Raw genomic sequence first — 16,210 nt, 5'->3', positions numbered from 1 at the left:
AGTGGAGGTTGGTGTGTGTCTACCTGTCTTTATCAGGAGAGTGGAGGTTGGTGTGTGTGTACCTGTCTCTATCAGGATAGTGGAGGTTGGTGTGTGTACCTGTCTCTATCAGGAGAGTGGAGGTTGGTGTGTGTACCTATCTTTATCAGGAGAGTGGAGGTTGGTGTGTGTACCTGTCTCTAACAGGAGAGTGGAGGTTGGTGTGTGTGTACCTGTCTTTATCAGGACAGTGGAGGTTGGTGTGTGTACCTGTCTTTATCAGGAGAGTGGAGGTTGGTGTGTATGTACCTGTCTCTATCAGGAGAGTGGAGGTTGGTGTGTGTGCACCTGTCTTTATCAGGAGAGTGGAGGTTGGTGTGTGTGCACCTGTCTTTATCAGGAGAGTGGGGGTTGGTGTGTGTACCTGTCTCTATCAGGAGAGTGGAGGTTGGTGTGTATGTACCTGTCTCTATCAGGAGAGTGGAGGTTGGTGTGTGTGTACCTGTCTCTATCAGGAGAGTGGAGGTTGGTGTGTGTGAACATGTCTTTATCAGGAGAGTGGAAGTTGGTGTGTGTACCTGTCTCTATCAGGAGAGTGGAGGTTGGTGTGTGTACCTGTCTCTATCAGGAGAGTGGAGGTTGGTGTGTGTGTACCTGTCTCTATCAGGAGAGTGGAGGTTGGTGTGTGTGTACCTGTCTCTATCAGGAGAGTGGAGGTTGGTGTGTATGTTCCTGTCTTTATCAGGAGAGTGGAGGTTGGTGTGTGTACCTGTCTCTATCAGGAGAGTGGAGGTTGGTGTGTGTGCACCTGTCTCTATCAGGAGAGTGGAGGTTGGTGTGTGTGCACCTGTCTTTATCAGGAGAGTGGAAGTTGGTGTGTGTGTGTCTACCTGTCTTTATCAGGAGAGTGGAGGTTGGTGTGTGTGTGTCTACCTGTCTTTATCAGGAGAGTGGAGGTTGGTGTGTGTGTGTGTACCTGTCTTTATCAGGAGAGTGGAAGTTGGTGTGTGTGTGTACCTGTCTTCATCAGGAGAGTGGAGGTTGGTGTGTGTATCTGTCTTTATCAGGAGAGTGGAGGTTGGTGTGTTTGTGCCTGTCTTTATCAGGAGAGTGGAGGTTGGTGTGTGTGTACCTGTCTCTATCAGGAGAGTGGAGGTTGGTGTGTGTGTACCCGTCTCTATCAGGACAGTGGAGGTTGGTGTGTGTACCTGTCTCTATCAGGAGAGTGGAGGTTGGTGTGTGTGTACCTGTCTTTATCAGGAGAGTGGAGGTTGGTGTGTATGTACCTGTCTTTATCAGGAGAGTGGAGGTTGGTGTGTATGTACCTGTCTTTATCAGGAGAGTGGAGGTTGGTGTGTGTGTGTACCTGTCTCTATCAGGAGAGTGGAGGTTGGTGTGTATGTACCTGTCTCTATCAGGAGAGTGGAGGTTGGTGTGTGTGTACCTGTCTCTATCAGGAGAGTGGAGGTTGGTGTGTATGTACCTGTCTTTATCAGGAGAGTGGAGGTTGGTGTGTGTCTACCTGTCTTTATCAGGAGAGTGGAGGTTGGTGTGTGTGCACCTGTCTTTATCAGGAGAGTGGAGGTTGGTGTGTGTACCTGTCTCTATCAGGAGAGTGGAGGTTGGTGTGTGTACCTGTCTCTATCAGGAGAGTGGAGGTTGGTGTGTGTGTACCTGTCTCTATCAGGAGAGTGGAGGTTGGTGTGTATGTTCCTGTCTTTATCAGGAGAGTGGAGGTTGGTATGTGTACCTGTCTCTATCAGGAGAGTGGAGCTTGGTGTGTGTGCACCTGTCTCTATCAGGAGAGTGGAGGTTGGTGTGTGTGCACCTGTCTTTATCAGGAGAGTGGAAGTTGGTGTGTGTGTGTCTACCTGTCTTTATCAGGAGAGTGGAGGTTGGTGTGTGTGTGTCTACCTGTCTTTATCAGGAGAGTGGAGGTTGGTGTGTGTGTGTACCTGTCTTTATCAGGAGAGTGGAGGTTGGTGTGTGTATCTGTCTTTATCAGGAGAGTGGAGGTTGGTGTGTTTGTGCCTGTCTTTATCAGGAGAGTGGAGGTTGGTGTGTGTGTACCTGTCTCTATCAGGAGAGTGGAGGTTGGTGTGTGTGTACCCGTCTCTATCAGGAGAGTGGAGGTTGGTGTGTGTACCTGTCTATATCATGAGAGTGGAGGTTGGTGTGTGTGTACCTGTCTTTATCAGGAGAGTGGAGGTTGGTGTGTATGTACCTGTCTTTATCAGTAGAGTGGAGGTTGGTGTGTATGTACCTGTCTATATCAGGAGAGTGGAGGTTGGTGTGTGTGTACCTGTCTCTGTCAGGAGAGTGGAGGTTGGTGTGTATGTACCTGTCTCTATCAGGAGAGTGGAGGTTGGTGTGTGTGTGTACCTGTCTCTGTCAGGAGAGTGGAGGTTGGTGTGTATGTACCTGTCTTTATCAGGAGAGTGGAGGTTGGTGTGTGTCTACCTGTCTTTATCAGGAGAGTGGAGGTTGGTGTGTGTCTACCTGTCTTTATCAGGAGAGTGGAGGTTGGTGTGTGTCTACCTGTCTTTATCAGGAGAGTGGAGGTTGGTGTGTGTGTACCTGTCTCTATCAGGAGAGTGGAGGTTGATGTGTGTACCTGTCTCTATAAGGAGAGTGGAGGTTGGTGTGTGTGTACCTGTCTCTATCAGGAGAGTGGAGGTTGGTGTGTGTGTACCTGTCTCTATCAGGAGAGTGGAGGTTGGTGTGTATGTTCCTGTCTTTATCAGGAGAGTGGAGGTTGGTGTGTGTGCACCTGTCTCTATCAGGAGAGTGGAGGTTGGTGTGTGTGCACCTGTCTTTATCAGGAGAGTGGAAGTTGGTGTGTGTGTGTCTACCTGTCTTTATCAGGAGAGTGGAGGTTGGTGTGTGTGTGTCTACCTGTCTTTATCAGGAGAGTGGAGGTTGGTGTGTGTGTGTACCTGTCTTTATCAGGAGAGTGGAAGTTGGTGTGTGTATCTGTCTTTATCAGGAGAGTGGAGGTTGGTGTGTTTGTGCCTGTCTTTATCAGGAGAGTGGAGGTTGGTGTGTGTGTACCTGTCTCTATCAGGAGAGTGGAGGTTGGTGTGTGTGTACCCGTCTCTATCAGGAGAGTGGAGGTTGGTGTGTGTACCTGTCTCTATCAGGAGAGTGGAGGTTGGTGTGTGTGTACCTGTCTTTATCAGGAGAGTGGAGGTTGGTGTGTATGTACCTGTCTTTATCAGGAGAGTGGAGGTTGGTGTGTATGTACCTGTCTTTATCAGGAGAGTGGAGGTTGGTGTGTGTGTGTACCTGTCTCTATCAGGAGAGTGGAGGTTGGTGTGTATGTACCTGTCTCTATCAGGAGAGTGGAGGTTGGTGTGTGTGTACCTGTCTCTATCAGGAGAGTGGAGGTTGGTGTGTATGTACCTGTCTCTATCAGGAGAGTGGAGGTTGGTGTGTGTGTACCCGTCTCTATCAGGAGAGTGGAGGTTGGTGTGTGTACCTGTCTCTATCAGGAGAGTGGAGGTTGGTGTGTGTGTACCTGTCTTTATCAGGAGAGTGGAGGTTGGTGTGTATGTACCTGTCTTTATCAGGAGAGTGGAGGTTGGTGTGTATGTACCTGTCTTTATCAGGAGAGTGGAGGGTGGTGTGTGTCTACCTGTCTTTATCAGGAGAGTGGAGGTTGGTGTGTGTCTACCTGTCTTTATAAGGAGAGTGGAGGTTGGTGTGTGTGTACCTGTCTCTATCAGGAGAGTGGAGGTTGGTGTGTGTACCTGTCTCTATCAGGAGAGTGGAGGTTGGTGTGTGTACCTGTCTTTATCAGGAGAGTGGAGGTTGGTGTGTGTACCTGTCTCTAACAGGAGAGTGGAGGTTGGTGTGTGTGTACCTGTCTTTATCAGGACAGTGGAGGTTGGTGTGTGTACCTGTCTTTATCAGGAGAGTGGAGGTTGGTGTGTATGTACCTGTCTTTATCAGGAGAGTGGAGGTTGGTGTGTATGTACCTGTCTCTATCAGGAGAGTGGAGGTTGGTGTGTGTGCACCTGTCTTTATCAGGAGAGTGGAGGTTGGTGTGTGTGCACCTGTCTTTATCAGGAGAGTGGAGGTTGGTGTGTGTACCTGTCTCTATCAGGAGAGTGGAGGTTGGTGTGTATGTACCTGTCTCTATCAGGAGAGTGGAGGTTGGTGTGTGTGTACCTGTCTCTATCAGGAGAGTGGAGGTTAGTGTGTGTACCTGTCTCTATCAGGAGAGTGGAGGTTGGTGTGTGTGTACCTGTCTCTATCAGGAGAGTGGAGGTTGGTGTGTGTGTATCTGTCTCTATCAGGAGAGTGGAGGTTGGTGTGTATGTACCTGTCTTTATCAAGAGAGTGGAGGTTGGTGTGTGTCTACCTGTCTTTATCAGGAGAGTGGAGGTTGGTGTGTGTCTACCTGTCTTTATCAGGAGAGTGGAGGTTGGTGTGTGTCTACCTGTCTTTATCAGGAGAGTGGAGGTTGGTGTGTGTGTACCTGTCTCTATCAGGAGAGTGGAGGTTGGTGTGTGTACCTGTCTTCATCAGGAGAGTGGAGGTTGGTGTGTGTACCTGTCTTTATCAGGAGAGTGGAGGTTGGTGTGTGTACCTGTCTCTATCAGGAGAGTGGAGGTTGGTGTGTGTGTACCTGTCTTTATCAGGAGAGTGGAGGTTGGTGTGTATGTACCTGTCTTTATCAGGAGAGTGGAGGTTGGTGTGTATGTACCTGTCTCTATCAGGAGAGTGGAGGTTGGTGTGTGTGCACCTGTCTTTATCAGGAGAGTGGAGGTTGGTGTGTGTGCACCTGTCTTTATCAGGAGAGTGGAGGTTAGTGTGTGTACCTGTCTCTATCAGGAGAGTGGAGGTTGGTGTGTGTGTACCTGTCTCTATCAGGAGAGTGGAGGTTGGTGTGTGTGTACCTGTCTCTATCAGGAGAGTGGAGGTTGGTGTGTATGTACCTGTCTTTATCAGGAGAGTGGAGGTTGGTGTGTGTCTACCTGTCTTTATCAGGAGAGTGGAGGTTGGTGTGTGTCTACCTGTCTTTATCAGGAGAGTGTAGGTTGGTGTGTGTCTACCTGTCTTTATCAGGAGAGTGGAGGTTGGTGTGTGTGTACCTGTCTCTATCAGGAGAGTGGAGGTTGGTGTGTGTGTACCTGTCTCTATCAGGAGAGTGGAGGTTGATGTGTGTACCTGTCTCTATCAGGAGAGTGGAGGTTAGTGTGTGTACCTGTCTCTATCAGGAGAGTGGAGGTTGGTGTGTGTGTACCTGTCTCTATCAGGAGAGTGGAGGTTGGTGTGTATGTACCTGTCTCTATCAGGAGAGTGGAGGTTGGTGTGTGTGCACCTGTCTTTATCAGGAGAGTGGAAGTTGGTGTGTGTACCTGTCTCTATCAGGAGAGTGGAGGTTGGTGTGTGTACCTGTCTCTATCAGGAGAGTGGAGGTTGGTGTGTGTGTACCTGTCTCTATCAGGATAGTGGAGGTTGGTGTGTGTGTACCTGTCTCTATCAGGAGAGTGGAGGTTGGTGTGTATGTACCTGTCTTTATCAGGAGAGTGGAGGTTGGTGTGTGTACCTGTCTCTATCAGGAGAGTGGAGGTTGGTGTGTGCACCTGTCTCTATCAGGAGAGTGGAGGTTGGTGTGTGTGCACCTGTCTTTATCAGGAGAGTGGAAGTTGGTGTGTGTGTGTCTACCTGTCTTTATCAGGAGAGTGGAGGTTGGTGTGTGTGTGTCTACCTGTCTTTATCAGGAGAGTGGAGGTTGGTGTGTGTATCTGTCTTTATCAGGAGAGTGGAGGTTGGTGTGTTTGTGCCTGTCTTTATCAGGAGAGTGGAGGTTGGTGTGTGTGTACCTGTCTCTATCAGGAGAGTGGAGGTTGGTGTGTGTGTACCCGTCTCTATCAGGAGAGTGGAGGTTGGTGTGTGTACCTGTCTCTATCAGGAGAGTGGAGGTTGGTGTGTATGTACCTGTCTTTATCAGGAGAGTGGAGGTTGGTGTGTGTGCACCTGTCTTTATCAGGAGAGTGGAGGTTGGTGTGTGTGCACCTGTCTTTATCAGGAGAGTGGAGGTTGGTGTGTGTACCTGTCTCTATCAGGAGAGTGGAGGTTGGTGTGTATGTACCTGTCTCTATCAGGAGAGTGGAGGTTGGTGTGTGTGTGTACCTGTCTCTATCAGGAGAGTGGAGGTTGATGTGTGTACCTGTCTCTATCAGGAGAGTGGAGGTTAGTGTGTGTACCTGTCTCTATCAGGAGAGTGGAGGTTGGTGTGTGTGTACCTGTCTCTATCAGGAGAGTGGAGGTTGGTGTGTATGTACCTGTCTCTATCAGGAGAGTGGAGGTTGGTGTGTGTGCACCTGTCTTTATCAGGAGAGTGGAAGTTGGTGTGTGTACCTGTCTCTATCAGGAGAGTGGAGGTTGGTGTGTGTACCTGTCTCTATCAGGAGAGTGGAGGTTGGTGTGTGTGTACCTGTCTCTATCAGGATGGTGGAGGTTGGTGTGTGTGTACCTGTCTCTATCAGGAGAGTGGAGGTTGGTGTGTATGTACCTGTCTTTATCAGGAGAGTGGAGGTTGGTGTGTGTACCTGTCTCTATCAGGAGAGTGGAGGTTGGTGTGTGTGCACCTGTCTCTATCAGGAGAGTGGAGGTTGGTGTGTGTGCACCTGTCTTTATCAGGAGAGTGGAAGTTGGTGTGTGTGTGTCTACCTGTCTTTATCAGGAGAGTGGAGGTTGGTGTGTGTGTGTCTACCTGTCTTTATCAGGAGAGTGGAGGTTGGTGTGTGTATCTGTCTTTATCAGGAGAGTGGAGGTTGGTGTGTTTGTGCCTGTCTTTATCAGGAGAGTGGAGGTTGGTGTGTGTGTACCTGTCTCTATCAGGAGAGTGGAGGTTGGTGTGTGTGTACCCGTCTCTATCAGGAGAGTGGAGGTTGGTGTGTGTACCTGTCTCTATCAGGAGAGTGGAGGTTGGTGTGTATGTACCTGTCTTTATCAGGAGAGTGGAGGTTGGTGTGTGTACCTGTCTCTATCAGGAGAGTGGAGGTTGGTGTGTGTGCACCTGTCTTTATCAGGAGAGTGGAGGTTGGTGTGTGTGCACCTGTCTTTATCAGGAGAGTGGAGGTTAGTGTGTGTACCTGTCTCTATCAGGAGAGTGGAGGTTGGTGTGTGTGTACCTGTCTCTATCAGGAGAGTGGAGGTTGGTGTGTGTGTACCTGTCTCTATCAGGAGAGTGGAGGTTGGTGTGTATGTACCTGTCTTTATCAGGAGAGTGGAGGTTGGTGTGTGTCTACCTGTCTTTATCAGGAGAGTGGAGGTTGGTGTGTGTCTACCTGTCTTTATCAGGAGAGTGTAGGTTGGTGTGTGTCTACCTGTCTTTATCAGGAGAGTGGAGGTTGGTGTGTGTGTACCTGTCTCTATCAGGAGAGTGGAGGTTGGTGTGTGTACCTGTCTCTATCAGGAGAGTGGAGGTTGGTGTGTGTACCTGTCTTTATCAGGAGAGTGGAGGTTGGTGTGTATGTACCTGTCTTTATCAGGAGAGTGGAGGTTGGTGTGTATGTACCTGTCTCTATCAGGAGAGTGGAGGTTGGTGTGTGTGCACCTGTCTTTATCAGGAGAGTGGAGGTTGGTGTGTGTGCACCTGTCTTTATCAGGAGAGTGGAGGTTGGTGTGTGTACCTGTCTCTATCAGGAGAGTGGAGGTTGGTGTGTATGTACCTGTCTCTATCAGGAGAGTGGAGGTTGGTGTGTGTGTACCTGTCTCTATCAGGAGAGTGGAGGTTGATGTGTGTACCTGTCTCTATCAGGAGAGTGGAGGTTAGTGTGTGTACCTGTCTCTATCAGGAGAGTGGAGGTTGGTGTGTGTGTACCTGTCTCTATCAGGAGAGTGGAGGTTGGTGTGTATGTACCTGTCTCTATCAGGAGAGTGGAGGTTGGTGTGTGTGCACCTGTCTTTATCAGGAGAGTGGAAGTTGGTGTGTGTACCTGTCTCTATCAGGAGAGTGGAGGTTGGTGTGTGTACCTGTCTCTATCAGGAGAGTGGAGGTTGGTGTGTGTGTACCTGTCTCTATCAGGATAGTGGAGGTTGGTGTGTGTGTACCTGTCTCTATCAGGAGAGTGGAGGTTGGTGTGTATGTACCTGTCTTTATCAGGAGAGTGGAGGTTGGTGTGTGTACCTGTCTCTATCAGGAGAGTGGAGGTTGGTGTGTGTGCACCTGTCTCTATCAGGAGAGTGGAGGTTGGTGTGTGTGCACCTGTCTTTATCAGGAGAGTGGAAGTTGGTGTGTGTGTGTCTACCTGTCTTTATCAGGAGAGTGGAGGTTGGTGTGTGTGTGTCTACCTGTCTTTATCAGGAGAGTGGAGGTTGGTGTGTGTATCTGTCTTTATCAGGAGAGTGGAGGTTGGTGTGTTTGTGCCTGTCTTTATCAGGAGAGTGGAGGTTGGTGTGTGTGTACCTGTCTCTATCAGGAGAGTGGAGGTTGGTGTGTGTGTACCCGTCTCTATCAGGAGAGTGGAGGTTGGTGTGTGTACCTGTCTCTATCAGGAGAGTGGAGGTTGGTGTGTATGTACCTGTCTTTATCAGGAGAGTGGAGGTTGGTGTGTGTGCACCTGTCTTTATCAGGAGAGTGGAGGTTGGTGTGTGTGCACCTGTCTTTATCAGGAGAGTGGAGGTTGGTGTGTGTACCTGTCTCTATCAGGAGAGTGGAGGTTGGTGTGTATGTACCTGTCTCTATCAGGAGAGTGGAGGTTGGTGTGTGTGTGTACCTGTCTCTATCAGGAGAGTGGAGGTTGATGTGTGTACCTGTCTCTATCAGGAGAGTGGAGGTTAGTGTGTGTACCTGTCTCTATCAGGAGAGTGGAGGTTGGTGTGTGTGTACCTGTCTCTATCAGGAGAGTGGAGGTTGGTGTGTATGTACCTGTCTCTATCAGGAGAGTGGAGGTTGGTGTGTGTGCACCTGTCTTTATCAGGAGAGTGGAAGTTGGTGTGTGTACCTGTCTCTATCAGGAGAGTGGAGGTTGGTGTGTGTACCTGTCTCTATCAGGAGAGTGGAGGTTGGTGTGTGTGTACCTGTCTCTATCAGGATAGTGGAGGTTGGTGTGTGTGTACCTGTCTCTATCAGGAGAGTGGAGGTTGGTGTGTATGTACCTGTCTTTATCAGGAGAGTGGAGGTTGGTGTGTGTACCTGTCTCTATCAGGAGAGTGGAGGTTGGTGTGTGCACCTGTCTCTATCAGGAGAGTGGAGGTTGGTGTGTGTGCACCTGTCTTTATCAGGAGAGTGGAAGTTGGTGTGTGTGTGTCTACCTGTCTTTATCAGGAGAGTGGAGGTTGGTGTGTGTGTGTCTACCTGTCTTTATCAGGAGAGTGGAGGTTGGTGTGTGTATCTGTCTTTATCAGGAGAGTGGAGGTTGGTGTGTTTGTGCCTGTCTTTATCAGGAGAGTGGAGGTTGGTGTGTGTGTACCTGTCTCTATCAGGAGAGTGGAGGTTGGTGTGTGTGTACCCGTCTCTATCAGGAGAGTGGAGGTTGGTGTGTGTACCTGTCTCTATCAGGAGAGTGGAGGTTGGTGTGTATGTACCTGTCTTTATCAGGAGAGTGGAGGTTGGTGTGTGTGCACCTGTCTTTATCAGGAGAGTGGAGGTTGGTGTGTGTGCACCTATCTTTATCAGGAGAGTGGAGGTTGGTGTGTGTACCTGTCTCTATCAGGAGAGTGGAGGTTGGTGTGTATGTACCTGTCTCTATCAGGAGAGTGGAGGTTGGTGTGTGTGTGTACCTGTCTCTATCAGGAGAGTGGAGGTTGATGTGTGTACCTGTCTCTATCAGGAGAGTGGAGGTTAGTGTGTGTACCTGTCTCTATCAGGAGAGTGGAGGTTGGTGTGTGTGTACCTGTCTCTATCAGGAGAGTGGAGGTTGGTGTGTATGTACCTGTCTCTATCAGGAGAGTGGAGGTTGGTGTGTGTGCACCTGTCTTTATCAGGAGAGTGGAAGTTGGTGTGTGTACCTGTCTCTATCAGGAGAGTGGAGGTTGGTGTGTGTACCTGTCTCTATCAGGAGAGTGGAGGTTGGTGTGTGTGTACCTGTCTCTATCAGGATGGTGGAGGTTGGTGTGTGTGTACCTGTCTCTATCAGGAGAGTGGAGGTTGGTGTGTATGTACCTGTCTTTATCAGGAGAGTGGAGGTTGGTGTGTGTACCTGTCTCTATCAGGAGAGTGGAGGTTGGTGTGTGTGCACCTGTCTCTATCAGGAGAGTGGAGGTTGGTGTGTGTGCACCTGTCTTTATCAGGAGAGTGGAAGTTGGTGTGTGTGTGTCTACCTGTCTTTATCAGGAGAGTGGAGGTTGGTGTGTGTGTGTCTACCTGTCTTTATCAGGAGAGTGGAGGTTGGTGTGTGTATCTGTCTTTATCAGGAGAGTGGAGGTTGGTGTGTTTGTGCCTGTCTTTATCAGGAGAGTGGAGGTTGGTGTGTGTGTACCTGTCTCTATCAGGAGAGTGGAGGTTGGTGTGTGTGTACCCGTCTCTATCAGGAGAGTGGAGGTTGGTGTGTGTACCTGTCTCTATCAGGAGAGTGGAGGTTGGTGTGTATGTACCTGTCTTTATCAGGAGAGTGGAGGTTGGTGTGTGTACCTGTCTCTATCAGGAGAGTGGAGGTTGGTGTGTGTGCACCTGTCTTTATCAGGAGAGTGGAGGTTGGTGTGTGTGCACCTGTCTTTATCAGGAGAGTGGAGGTTAGTGTGTGTACCTGTCTCTATCAGGAGAGTGGAGGTTGGTGTGTGTGTACCTGTCTCTATCAGGAGAGTGGAGGTTGGTGTGTGTGTACCTGTCTCTATCAGGAGAGTGGAGGTTGGTGTGTATGTACCTGTCTTTATCAGGAGAGTGGAGGTTGGTGTGTGTCTACCTGTCTTTATCAGGAGAGTGGAGGTTGGTGTGTGTCTACCTGTCTTTATCAGGAGAGTGTAGGTTGGTGTGTGTCTACCTGTCTTTATCAGGAGAGTGGAGGTTGGTGTGTGTGTACCTGTCTCTATCAGGAGAGTGGAGGTTGGTGTGTGTACCTGTCTCTATCAGGAGAGTGGAGGTTGGTGTGTGTACCTGTCTTTATCAGGAGAGTGGAGGTTGGTGTGTATGTACCTGTCTTTATCAGGAGAGTGGAGGTTGGTGTGTATGTACCTGTCTCTATCAGGAGAGTGGAGGTTGGTGTGTGTGCACCTGTCTTTATCAGGAGAGTGGAGGTTGGTGTGTGTGCACCTGTCTTTATCAGGAGAGTGGAGGTTGGTGTGTGTACCTGTCTCTATCAGGAGAGTGGAGGTTGGTGTGTATGTACCTGTCTCTATCAGGAGAGTGGAGGTTGGTGTGTGTGTACCTGTCTCTATCAGGAGAGTGGAGGTTGATGTGTGTACCTGTCTCTATCAGGAGAGTGGAGGTTAGTGTGTGTACCTGTCTCTATCAGGAGAGTGGAGGTTGGTGTGTGTGTACCTGTCTCTATCAGGAGAGTGGAGGTTGGTGTGTATGTACCTGTCTCTATCAGGAGAGTGGAGGTTGGTGTGTGTGCACCTGTCTTTATCAGGAGAGTGGAAGTTGGTGTGTGTACCTGTCTCTATCAGGAGAGTGGAGGTTGGTGTGTGTACCTGTCTCTATCAGGAGAGTGGAGGTTGGTGTGTGTGTACCTGTCTCTATCAGGATAGTGGAGGTTGGTGTGTGTGTACCTGTCTCTATCAGGAGAGTGGAGGTTGGTGTGTATGTACCTGTCTTTATCAGGAGAGTGGAGGTTGGTGTGTGTACCTGTCTCTATCAGGAGAGTGGAGGTTGGTGTGTGTGCACCTGTCTCTATCAGGAGAGTGGAGGTTGGTGTGTGTGCACCTGTCTTTATCAGGAGAGTGGAAGTTGGTGTGTGTGTGTCTACCTGTCTTTATCAGGAGAGTGGAGGTTGGTGTGTGTGTGTCTACCTGTCTTTATCAGGAGAGTGGAGGTTGGTGTGTGTATCTGTCTTTATCAGGAGAGTGGAGGTTGGTGTGTTTGTGCCTGTCTTTATCAGGAGAGTGGAGGTTGGTGTGTGTGTACCTGTCTCTATCAGGAGAGTGGAGGTTGGTGTGTGTGTACCCGTCTCTATCAGGAGAGTGGAGGTTGGTGTGTGTACCTGTCTCTATCAGGAGAGTGGAGGTTGGTGTGTATGTACCTGTCTTTATCAGGAGAGTGGAGGTTGGTGTGTGTGCACCTGTCTTTATCAGGAGAGTGGAGGTTGGTGTGTGTGCACCTGTCTTTATCAGGAGAGTGGAGGTTGGTGTGTGTACCTGTCTCTATCAGGAGAGTGGAGGTTGGTGTGTATGTACCTGTCTCTATCAGGAGAGTGGAGGTTGGTGTGTGTGTGTACCTGTCTCTATCAGGAGAGTGGAGGTTGATGTGTGTACCTGTCTCTATCAGGAGAGTGGAGGTTAGTGTGTGTACCTGTCTCTATCAGGAGAGTGGAGGTTGGTGTGTGTGTACCTGTCTCTATCAGGAGAGTGGAGGTTGGTGTGTATGTACCTGTCTCTATCAGGAGAGTGGAGGTTGGTGTGTGTGCACCTGTCTTTATCAGGAGAGTGGAAGTTGGTGTGTGTACCTGTCTCTATCAGGAGAGTGGAGGTTGGTGTGTGTACCTGTCTCTATCAGGAGAGTGGAGGTTGGTGTGTGTGTACCTGTCTCTATCAGGATGGTGGAGGTTGGTGTGTGTGTACCTGTCTCTATCAGGAGAGTGGAGGTTGGTGTGTATGTACCTGTCTTTATCAGGAGAGTGGAGGTTGGTGTGTGTGCACCTGTCTCTATCAGGAGAGTGGAGGTTGGTGTGTGTGCACCTGTCTTTATCAGGAGAGTGGAAGTTGGTGTGTGTGTGTCTACCTGTCTTTATCAGGAGAGTGGAGGTTGGTGTGTGTGTGTCTACCTGTCTTTATCAGGAGAGTGGAGGTTGGTGTGTGTATCTGTCTTTATCAGGAGAGTGGAGGTTGGTGTGTTTGTGCCTGTCTTTATCAGGAGAGTGGAGGTTGGTGTGTGTGTACCTGTCTCTATCAGGAGAGTGGAGGTTGGTGTGTGTGTACCCGTCTCTATCAGGAGAGTGGAGGTTGGTGTGTGTACCTGTCTCTATCAGGAGAGTGGAGGTTGGTGTGTGTGTACCTGTCTTTATCAGGAGAGTGGAGGTTGGTGTGTGTGTACCTGTCTTTATCAGGAGAGTGGAGGTTGGTGTGTATGTACCTGTCTTTATCAGGAGAGTGGAGGTTGGTGTGTGTGTGTACCTGTCTCTATCAGGAGAGTGGAGGTTGGTGTGTATGTACCTGTCTTTATCAGGAGAGTGGAGGTTGGTGTGTGTGTACCTGTCTCTATCAGGAGAGTGGAGGTTGGTGTGTGTGTACCTGTCTCTATCAGGAGTGTGGAGGTTGGTGTGTGTGTACCTGTCTCTATCAGGAGAATGGAGGTTGGTGTCAGGTCTGAGGCAGGTGGTGCTGGCACTCCTCATCCGTTCCAGACTGGGCTGCAGATCACTACAGTACCACAGAGGGAAGAGAAGGAAGGGGAAAAAGGAAGAGGCGGGACAGAGTGAAAGGAAGTGTGCAAGACAGAGAGAAGGAATGATAGAGTGAGAAAAAAACAAAGAAAGAGAGAGAATCGAGGGAAATAAAGAGTCCAAGACAGAAGGAAGGAATTGCAAATAGAGGTGGGAGGGGGAAACAAGAGACAGAAAGAAAAGAAGGAACAAATTAGAATCAGGACAAACTTATAAGGGGGCTTGTAAACCTCCATTCATTACAATAGCGGTCCTTTGCGGCCATACTGTACAGTAAGTCCACTTGATGTGAAGGTTGGAGTGTTGCCATGGGAACTTGCTCTTGGTGGAAGAGGAGAGTGAACTGGGTGAAATTTGAGTGAGCAGACATAGTACAGCACAAATACTCTCTCTATCACACACACACAATCTCTTTCTCTCTCCCTTCTCTCTGGCAGGGAGCCTACTACAGTCGAGGACCTTGTCATTTGTCATGTCATGGTCTTTGTTGGGGCCATGGATGTCAACACAACACTGGAAAAGATGCTGTGTCCAACTGGCATCACATGCCTCACATGACACAGAGCCCCAATGTACGCTATGGTTTGCAGTGTTCATAGTTTAATACAGTCAACCCTGTTGTGTGTCCTGTGGTCTTACACAAGGATGAGCATTCGATCACTCACAAAGGGATGGACGGTGGAGTGCAAAGGCAGGCCTTTTGGGCGGTGGGAGAGGGTCATCCGTGGGGTTGGGGTGGATAGGTGACGTCCGTTGGGGGTGGGAGGGCAGAGGACGAAGGGAGCGAGGAGGGCGTCTGTTCGGGGTAATGGGTTTCTTACCTAACGGTGACCTCATCAGTGAACCTGAGCACACGGTGCGTGAGGACGCTACGGGAGGCGGGACCGCCCCCTCCCTGATGCCCCCGGGGAGTCTTGCTCTTCAGGCATGCAGGGAGGGTGTTGCTACATGCGTGTGAATCCGTGGTAGATGGTATAGACGCATGCAAGAAAGGAAAGAAAACCTAGATTTGACATGCATGCAAAAGAATGAGAGGCCAAATAATGAACAATGATAAAGATGTGCAAGGAAACCCAACCATGGCACTGAAGTAAACAAACAAGCCATATAAAAACAGCAAAGCAATAAAAATGTTCTATGGACATCTCTAGAGCTTGAGACATGGAGGAGGAATATCCAGATATGACATCAGAATATCACATCTACTCCATCCTAATTCCCATTCTCAGTATTTCCTCTCCCCAACTACTGTGTAGTGATGGGGGATTGTCTGATGGAGGCCCAAGACACAGACGACAACAGAGAACACAGTGAAAGTAGGGATGGGGGATTGTCCTGCCGCCCATTATATGTATGGAGATTAAATGTAATACTGATTATATAAATCCATCTAAACAGATTTGAAGTTGCACGTGTCAAAGCATTATAGCACGGGGAAACCAAGCATGTAATATATCTACTGTATATAGGACAGTACATAGGATTATAGTATTAAAATATACAGTGAAGTACTACTATAGTATTACTGTAACAGATCTGGTCCAGGGTCATCATATTATAATAAATAATAATTTGGTGGATGCTTATATTTATCCTATTGGAAATGTGTTTTTTGCATATCCCAACTCCCCCTGAGACACCCTCGGAGAGTGGTACCACATCAGATCTGTAAAGCTCTGTTAGGAGTCGGTTTGGGGAATCAATTACGTTGAGAGAACGTTGATACAACATCATAAGCCACAAAATGCCAACGATGAGTTGAGTTCAGGTTTTGGGGAAGAGTAAAGGGAAAGAGAGCAGGGTTTTCTTATTCTACTCTCTTACCTGTATATGTCCTTGTGTATACCATTGACTAATAGGGGCATTTTGGGTGGTAGTGTATTGCTGGACCTAGCTACGCCCCTGTGTAGTTATTTGAGTGTAGACCGTGCATTGATTGAGGGGGAAAAAAAACAGAAGAGGGGAAAAAAACAATACAATTGTATAAATAAAACGTCCAGGCAAAAATAACATTAATCTGCTATAAATAAAATGTTCAGACAAATATGTAATTCACCATGAGAGATTTGCATACTATTCTGAGGTAAACGATAGAGCTATTCTGTAATCTATTATAATCTGTTTAAAACCAATATAAACTCAATGTTTTTACGGTGTCATGGAGAGTGTGTGGTACTATATTTGGCCTCTCGGGTGAAAAAATAAGTCCCTTTGTGTCTGGAACGAATTCATCAATATTCTAAAACTATATAAAGCTGAATACATTACAAAGATGACTTTCACATTGTCCACTTTCTATGCAGGTAGACAAAAGCAAACATTGATGCAGTACAAGGAATAGGAACACATCATATTAAAGAAAAATATTGCCACATGATACATAACATACACTTTCTTTATCACAACCATAGACTGTAGTATCACTGACCAAGTTAAAATGGAGTTGTTAACATTGAATGACAATGCAAAGAACGATGGGTAATATAATAGAAGAAAGATGGTGGGTAGGGACGATAACAGTAACGTCTCTGGCTTTTTGGTTGTTGTTGTTTTTGTTTACCTGTTTGTGTGCAGGCACTCGGCACTCCCGCCTCGGATAGACCTGTGCATCTCGAGGACCTCACTGTGATTGCCATGGCGATGGGTGAACCGAACAACCAATCAAAAACAACAACGTAAGAGGATGGTCAAATCAGACAAACCCGCTCATGAGAAATGAATGAGAAGAAATCATGAAA

General features: G+C 48.5%; 1 protein-coding gene across 9 annotated transcripts in view; it reads right to left on the bottom strand.

Moving 5' to 3' along the window:
- LOC106588706 (regulating synaptic membrane exocytosis protein 1) overlaps window positions 1-16,210 on the bottom strand; it is a 203,930-nt gene that overhangs the window by 123,296 nt on the left and 64,424 nt on the right. For 6 of the 9 annotated variants that reach the window (XM_082958799.1, XM_082958803.1, XM_082958802.1 and 3 more), the window contains 2 exons: window positions 16,033-16,095; window positions 13,360-13,449 (listed from right to left, as the gene is read on the bottom strand). In XM_082958799.1, coding sequence (XP_082814925.1) covers window positions 13,360-13,449; window positions 16,033-16,095 — 153 coding nt within the window. Of the gene's footprint in view, window positions 1-13,359; window positions 13,450-14,293; window positions 14,417-15,296; window positions 15,375-16,032; window positions 16,096-16,210 lie in introns of those variants that run through there. The other 3 variants (XM_082958806.1, XM_045691176.2, XM_082958801.1) reach the window with 3 other exon arrangements.

The sequence above is a fragment of the Salmo salar genome, chromosome 12 (assembly GCF_965601325.2).
Source record: "Salmo salar chromosome 12, fSalSal1, whole genome shotgun sequence".
In the NCBI taxonomy this organism is placed as follows: domain Eukaryota; kingdom Metazoa; phylum Chordata; class Actinopteri; order Salmoniformes; family Salmonidae; genus Salmo; species Salmo salar.
This window is presented reverse-complemented; position numbering and strand designations above follow the sequence as displayed.